The sequence below is a fragment of the Salvia hispanica genome, chromosome 5 (assembly GCF_023119035.1).
Source record: "Salvia hispanica cultivar TCC Black 2014 chromosome 5, UniMelb_Shisp_WGS_1.0, whole genome shotgun sequence".
NCBI classification, from domain to species: Eukaryota; Viridiplantae; Streptophyta; class Magnoliopsida; order Lamiales; family Lamiaceae; genus Salvia; species Salvia hispanica.
The window spans coordinates 11383347-11391319 of record NC_062969.1 but is presented as its reverse complement, the minus strand read 5'-3'; the positions used below and the strand labels follow the sequence as shown (position 1 = coordinate 11391319).

General features: G+C 35.2%; 2 protein-coding genes across 2 annotated transcripts; both read right to left on the bottom strand.

The window, feature by feature from the left end:
- Positions 1-3384: 3384 nt before the first annotated feature.
- Positions 3385-3924, bottom strand: LOC125186941 (protein LE25-like). Its single transcript, XM_048083428.1, has 2 exons — positions 3782-3924; positions 3385-3698 (listed from the first exon to the last, which is right to left on the bottom strand). The coding sequence occupies exons 1-2, from the start codon at positions 3854-3856 to the stop codon at positions 3513-3515; spliced, it is 261 nt and encodes an 86-aa protein (XP_047939385.1). The 5' UTR covers positions 3857-3924; the 3' UTR covers positions 3385-3512.
- A 939-nt stretch (positions 3925-4863) lies between these two features.
- On the bottom strand, positions 4864-7367 carry LOC125186738 (probable plastid-lipid-associated protein 13, chloroplastic). The gene is made up of 7 exons (XM_048083182.1): positions 7086-7367; positions 6451-6572; positions 6283-6366; positions 6066-6162; positions 5626-5842; positions 5399-5451; positions 4864-5200 (listed from the first exon to the last, which is right to left on the bottom strand). Exons 1-7 carry the CDS (start codon positions 7326-7328, stop codon positions 5105-5107), a joined length of 912 nt encoding a protein of 303 aa, XP_047939139.1. The 5' UTR covers positions 7329-7367; the 3' UTR covers positions 4864-5104.
- Positions 7368-7973: the final 606 nt, after the last annotated feature.

Sequence of the window (7973 nt, the reverse complement as noted above, 5' to 3'; positions counted from 1 at the left end):
AATATGATAGTGGAAGATGAAAGAAGCACGTATTCAAACTATTGTGATCCAGCCGAATTTATTCAAGATCGACTTGGACGAAGTAGTCGTGAGAACGAAGGTGGAGATGCGAATAATGATTTCATATATTCTACGAATAGGATCGCGAGTCTAGCTTCTTACATGAAAAATAAAGCCCAACTTCAAAACAGAGAAGCTCACAAAGCTCTGCTAAACGATTTGGTTGAGCATATATCGGCGAAATTCGGCAATTCCAATTGAATGTCTAGTTTTCATCTTATGTATGAGTACTAATTATGTAGTTTCAATTTCGTATTTCAATTATTGTAATTTATGTTTTTTTTAAGTTTGTCTCTATAATTTTTAGTTTGTCATTGATTGCGTTTTTTTATAAATTTTATTATGCAATAATAAATATTCATGTAATAATATTATTATTTAAAAAATGATATAAAAATAAATGTATGATAGTGTGGTTGGGTGGTCATTGATAAACCATGAAAATAGGTGTGGTTGGGTTGGATGAATATTAATGATGTGGAAGATGATGTGGAGGAGATAGAAATGAATTAAATATTGAAAAAGTGGATGATTGGGTTGGGTTGAATGATTGCTGATAAACATGGTCTAATGGCTATAGAATCACAGATGCTTTTTTGTATACCTGATTATGAAACGCAATATTGGACTTTTCAGTTCAGTCCAACGTGGAACTAGGTGACTAGATGAGTACCACACATTTTACCTTTGCATTAATTTTATGCAGACTTATGGTGTGATTGATTTCATTGTTAGCAAAATGTAGTAAAGTGGAAAGGACCTATCCTATAATCCAGGTAAGGAAATAAGTGTTGTCTTTGTTGAATGGTTAAATTTCTAAAGTGTTGTGATTGGTTCAATATGCAGCACAAAATGCCAGTTCATTTTGAAATCACAATTGCTTCTCTAACCTTGTTGGTGTTGTGATCGTTGATGTGTAAAATTAGAGCATGTATTTTAATATAAAAATTATTCATGTTAAATAATGTAATAATAATAATAATATAACTATTTTGCAAGACTATAATTTTAAATGTAGTGATAAAAGTGTTGATCCATAAAGAGGATATGTTTGTTCAATTCTACAAAATAAATTATGATGGGAATAATTCTACTTATTGACTAAATATACTACTCCTTAAATAACAAAACTATTGGCAAAAAATTAATCACAAGATCGATTATGTAATTTATGTTGCTTACAACATCCTTAAACACGTTTAGTTTTAGTTTTACTATAGCTAAATCTATCCCATATGAATCAAAATAAGCAAAGATTCCTCACATGTCACATTAACTAATTTAGATTTAGTTAAACCCTCAACTACTGAGTATGTTTATCGATTTTAAATATGCATAAGAATATAAAATCGACTTCCTTAGCTTATCTTTTATCTCTCAGTAGATCATCTTCTAAACGAATTACTAATCCGAACAATCTAATCTCAAGTTAAAGCGCAAAAGATGCTTCTAAAGTATGGAGTAGTAAAGTAAACCAAAAAATGGTTGATTATAATCATCATCATGGAAAAGAAATTAAACTATAGTAATTAACCCCATTCTTTTTGTTTAACTACATGTTAAGGTCAACACACAAGAATTAAGATGACAAAAGTTGGACAAAATAAAATTCTCTAAAAATGATCCACAAGAAATTATCTAATTTTCAATCCAGTTTAATTGATGATTTGGGCCAGGCCAATTTATCACGACCGAGCTCATTTGTTAAATATCAAGCCCATTTGAAGCCCATCTACATAAGCACGTGATTCCTTATGGGTCTCTCGGGGAGCACGTGACATCGCATCGAAATCGAGTCATCTAACGGGACTTTTGGTATTTACAATTACATCCCCGTTTTTTGTTTTATTACGAGTATTCGTTACTCTTCACTGTTTCAGTTAGATTTGAACTTGACCAATCAATTTGTAATTTGTATTGTTTCTTCTATTTATGTACTCTACATCGCGAGTCACCTATTAGAACTTCAAATTTCGCGAATTCACGGATAATTGGCTTGTGGAGCATCTTGTTTCAGTTAATTTTGTGTTTCATTCGGTGTAATTTTGATCTCTGAGTTACTATTTTCTTTAAATAATTTTAGTTGCTGTAGAATATTCTTAGTCTTACTCGTACCTGATTTATCTTCAAAAACGTTCTTTTTGTATCAAGTGAAATGTCTAGTAGGATGCTATGTTATTTTACTTTGGGGGTTCCTTTGTGCGCAGTGAAGGGATAAATGGCAATCTGTGATATGTATAATTTAGAATAAAAAATTTTCTAATAACTGTTTACTGAAATTCTGGGAAAACTGCCTTGACTATGGAGTTCTTTTGCATCATCTTGTGCTTTAAACCATCATGTACTGTCATGATGCTCTACACTTTGTTGAAGAAAATTTCCCTACACAAAGTATGGACAATTTAATTAGTCTACAATATATTCTTGTTGGGATAGCCTAAGATGGAATAAATATAAATTTTGAAAATAAAATCAACAACTGAGTCTACACGTTAGTCTTGAATCATAAAATCAAAAGATGATTCATCTCTATAAAAAAAAAAATTACAGTACTATTTTTATCTTGGCATGTAAAATTGTTACTCCAGTATGTTTCCTTTTCTTTAATTTGTGTTTTTCGGATTGATTGCAAATTTACAACACAATTTGTGCATTTCTTATATGTTTTTGGATTGATTACAACATGTCAACACAATTGTCGTCCCGATTTAAATTGGTGTACATATAATTGATGATGTACATATAATTGATGAATACATAATTATGAATTGATTTACGCAATTAATTAATTATTTTGTGAAACAAACTGATAATTGCCACTTTAGTTTTCGTTTGGAGGGGCTGTTTTTTCATAATTTGGTTCGCTTTGAAACTATATTCATATGATCTCATGAGCATAGTCCATTGAGAGGTTGTGCACGTGACTGCGCTCCAAGATCACGTGACGGAAATTCAATTTGAGCGCGCACTTAAAAGTGTATAAATGGAAGAAGAACCCAGAAATATGGCATAATATAAATATTGTCCCACAATCTTATCGATATTAAGTTGCAAGCCCCCTTTCATCGTCAACAAAGTGGCATCTCCAGCGACGACCAAACCCCTATTTTAGGCGTAGTATTAAGGTTGGATCAATTAATTGGTAGCACTATTTACTTTCTTTTTAGCTTCTACATTTCTTACTCGCTAGTCCCCCCAATAATTTGCTACTGTTTTTGGATTGGATTTGTGGCTATGGATACTCGCAAAAGAGGCATACCAGAATCCCCTAATTGGGTTGCAGTTTTGTTATAGACTAACTCAATCAGAAAAATGAAGCATAAATATTTAAAATGGGAGGGAGAATTCATTGCAAATCAACATACATAAACAATACAAGGAGTGTGTTGATATAGACACATTCACCCATTTTATTACAAGGTAGCTAGATATATAGTTATTAACACTATTATTTAGTAAGTGCCTCCGGTTCCAAAGCCAGTGGTATCAGCGCCAGTGCCGGTACCAGTGTGGCGGCGTTGAGCCTCGTGCTGAGCCTGGGCATCGCGCTTGCGGAGCTCAGCCTCGTCGATCCTCTCCTCTTTCTTCTCCGTCGCCATCTCCTTCTGGAGCGGGTCGCGGGTCGTCAACCTCTCACCCTATACGTATAAATTATAATTCATACTAATTCATATCCAACTCTTAATTCTGTAACATATCATCAAGAGAGAGAGAGAGATACCTTTTCTTGGAGTGTGGCCTTGGTTTTCTCCATGCCAGCTTTGGCTGAAGCTGCCGCGTCCTTTGCAGATTGCATCTTTTCTTCTCTTTTCTTTTTGGTTTCTGATTTCTTTTGCTTTGAGATTGAGATTGAGGTGTTGGGAAGGAAGGAGGATTTAAAAGGTGGCTTTGGCGGTTAAAGGTAGTTGAGTCGCGGACACGTAGCTCCCTTAGTTACTTTAGCCTAACATGTGTCCCCTATGTGTCACCTTTAATATTAATATCACCATTTTTCGTTAATAATATTATCATTATTATCTATATACGGATAGGATAACTGCTTCATTTTATACAGATAAATTCATTTCTGTTTTAATTTTCAAACCAATCGTAACTTGTAAGGGGGTGAGGGGACTCTGTGTTCTTTTTATTATAAAATCGTTAATGTCACTTAGAAATAGATTCTACTATATAATTGAGAAATAGTACTATTTCATTGAATTAGGGTTCAATATGAAAAGATAGGTTTCGTGTACCACTTTTATAGTTTTATAAGTACTTCGTTTATTTTTAGTTGTATAAAGATTTGAGGTAAGATCACGGTGCCAAAGAAGATAATTTCCTAAAGTAATGAGTAAGATAATTCCAAGAATAATTTGAAAATAATTTTATGTATCTACGACCAACTCAAAATTTTATCAAAAATATAGGCTTGATGCTAATAGTGGCTGCAGCCCATTTTTCCTTTGAATAGCAAACTTTGACGGGAATTCTAGCTAGCAAAATTAGATTAAAATGGATTACATACCTACTGATATATGAGTATATACATGTAGACTGTAGTTGTAACTAAAATATTGACTGTCATAGAAAATCAAATCAAATCAAATCCCCCTAAAAAAATTCTAAATTACACATTGGTGGAGTTTCATGTTTTGCTCTCGACTTATTTATGATAGAGTAGTAATAGGCAATGTCTATGATGCATTGAAAGAGAAGGACCAAATATGCTTGAACTGAAAAAAAATGAAATGGTCATTCAATTAAAGTTAATAGTAGTTCGTAAATATGGTATGTAGCTAGAAAATTTAGCACAATTATATCTAAAAAAAAAAGTAAAATCAACATTTGAACTAATGTGTGTTACAAAAAGGTTTTAACTTAATGTCAACAAATGGGCAAGTGTACATGGTGCTCACTTCATCATTTACATCAGCAAGGAAACGAGACGAGAGAGGGAAGCAGACGTCGCTTGAGCTTCGTTCATTCTTGTTATGTCGTTAGGGTGCAACTGTCGGAGTTTGTAGTGTACATAAAATACAGCAACAGTTGAGGCTTCTTCATTTCAACTCTCGTATTCGGTTGTTGGCTCAGCCAATGGCGATGGACCAGGATCCAATCTTGTGAGAACTTCGGGAACTCCACCAGCATCCCGTATTATCTGCATATATAGATGCAAAACGCGACTCAAGAACTTGTGTAAGCAGTCTCACAGGTCGAATAATCAGATTCAAGCTCGTACTCAATGGCATATTTGTAATTTTTTTCGGGTTCTATAGTGATTGGACTCTGTTCATGGACCATCTATAACAAGAGCTAAACTCAAAAAAGACTGCATTTAGTAGCTGGGAGCACTTACCAGGATTTCATCATCAAGATACGAGATCATGAAGAATCTCTCGAAAGATCCACCTGCAGTTGTAAGCGAACAAGATAGTGATTCCAGCAACCAAGATTTGATATAAAACCATGTACGTATAGATCCAAATGTAGAACGGGGAAAAGATCAAACGTGCTGTACTGCCTCTAGTGTTCATATTGATCAACTATTTGAATGCATAGTTTCACGAAACTGGAAATGCTCACCGAGAGGAATCCTTAATCCACCAGACACAGTATCCCTAATAAGAGCAGGAAGCTGTTGGGCAGCGTTCGTAGCCTGGGCAAGAGCGCCTCTTAGCTGCTGAGGAATAGATTCTTCATTAACTTTTGGGGACTCTAACAATCCTTCAAGGAATTCCTGCTTCATCCGAAGCGGACCCTCCACAGTTAACTTGCTCGAGATTATAAACTTGCTTTCTATCTGCATTTCAGGAAGAGCATAGATGACAAGAAAATGAGAAAAAACCAAGACTAGCAACAAAAGTGTTTTAAAAACACGTCTTTTCACAATTGCTCTATATATTCTATAACAACGAGACACTTCTGAACAAGAATATGTATCTGTGTCCACATCTCTTGATCAGCAAAACATGAAGGAGAATCATGTAGTGCCGTGATACAAGATTCAATTTTGAGTGCATTACCGAATTTAGGAATTTCAAACTTGCTGAATTTTTCGCATACAAATCCTTGATCACCACATCAAGTCTCGACAAATTTGCCAGCTCCGGAGGGAACCTCCTGCAAAATCACCACAACTATCAATATATCATCAACATCAAATTGTATTGAGCATCACAAATAGGTTAAACAAACGAGCTATATATCATAGTTATAACACGAAATTGAGACGAAACTCACTCAAACAAAGACCTAGCAGCAACGAGTCCTGAGCTTCCCGATCCAAACCACTCGAAATTCCATTTGCCTTCCAAATAAGGAGACCTGAAATCTGGCAAAAAAGAAATGAAAACCTCAACCGAAACTGATCTCATAATTAACTTCACTTCAACAAAATAGAGACATTACGTTGTTGGCCTAGGCGTAGGATTCAGCCGCTCAAGGCTAACAATTCTCTCGTTCACGTCAATGCTTTGCAAAGTCTTCGTTTTTCCAGTAACCAGTGCCTCAAAGCCTCCAGCATCTTTGAACTAAACACCATCCAGCCACTATTATTCAGTTAACAATAATCAAGAACCTTCATATGTAGTGCTTCTATCTATCATACAAGAATTGTTTTGACTTTTCAAGATTTGATATGCATCATAGAAAAACACTCTTATCAATCATGAAAAGTAAATGCCCTCTAACAAATATTTATTTATTTATTTGAAAGAAAATGTCACAAAGTAATGGGAACATAACAGAATCAACAATAACAATTAGCACACTCTTACAAATCAAGGTACAATCCTTCAAACAGCTAGTACACCTGAAAATGATTAGCTTTAAATTGGCATAAAAATAAACTAACTTCTTTAGCCGGCAACTAATAAAGCAAACAAATTCCTCATTTTGGCTAGTTAAGTTAATCAATTTGGTTAATTATGACCATAAACCTAAAATTAAAAGTAAACAAATCAAACTATCCCCAAGGAATCACCAAACAACTGACAAATTCCCAAAAAGGGGAAAAGATAAGTAAGTTAGAATCGTAATCGTACAGCAAGAAGCAGAGATTCTTTAGCAGATAATCTCTCGATTTCCTTGGCATAAGCAGCTGAAGGCCCTTGCACTGTTTGCCGCATCACCACTCCGAAAATTTTCCTTTTCCCAGTCTTGAACTTCGCAGAGCTCTCATTTTTGCAGCTATTTTCGAGAAAATAAGATTCTGTAGAAGATTGGAAATAAGAAGACTGGAATTTACAAGACAATAATGGGCTCTGTACTGAAATTGATGAAGCCATCGTTGAAACGATTTCGGAAGATATGAAATGATTTGACGATTAATATTTTTTGTTGTTTCCCAAATTTGAGAAATTTATTTAATTTAATGTTTTTCCGCAAAAAAAAATAAGTGGCGTGTTAGTTAGCTTAGAGCATTCCCAATGGTCCGGCGATAACACTCGGCGATTTTTCGCCGAATATCGCCGACCGTTGGGAGTGTTTCGGCGTTAATTTCGGTTAACCGCCGATTTATCGCCGAATCATCGGCGCCCACTGTAGGCGCGATTCGGTAATTTTTTTTTTCCAACGGCTATAATTCCAAACCTATATATAATTCCTCCTCCTCCATTCATCACATACAATCTTCATTCTCTCAATTTTTCAATCTCATTATCTCAATCTTCAATCTTCAATCTTCAATCTTCAAAATTATGAGTTCAAATAGGAAAAATTCCCGAAAAGGTAAGGGCAAAGAGCCGAGTCCGCAAATTCCCAACCCCACTGATGAAACAAATCAGTAGTGGATGAACTCGTTGTTGTCGATGGGTTCTCCTCCCGACCAATATCCATATGCGGGTCCGTCCCCATTGCAGACTCCTACGGTGCGCAGACTTTCTCCGTACTTCCAGTCTGCCCTCAGCATGCCCTCTCCAGCCGACGATGTG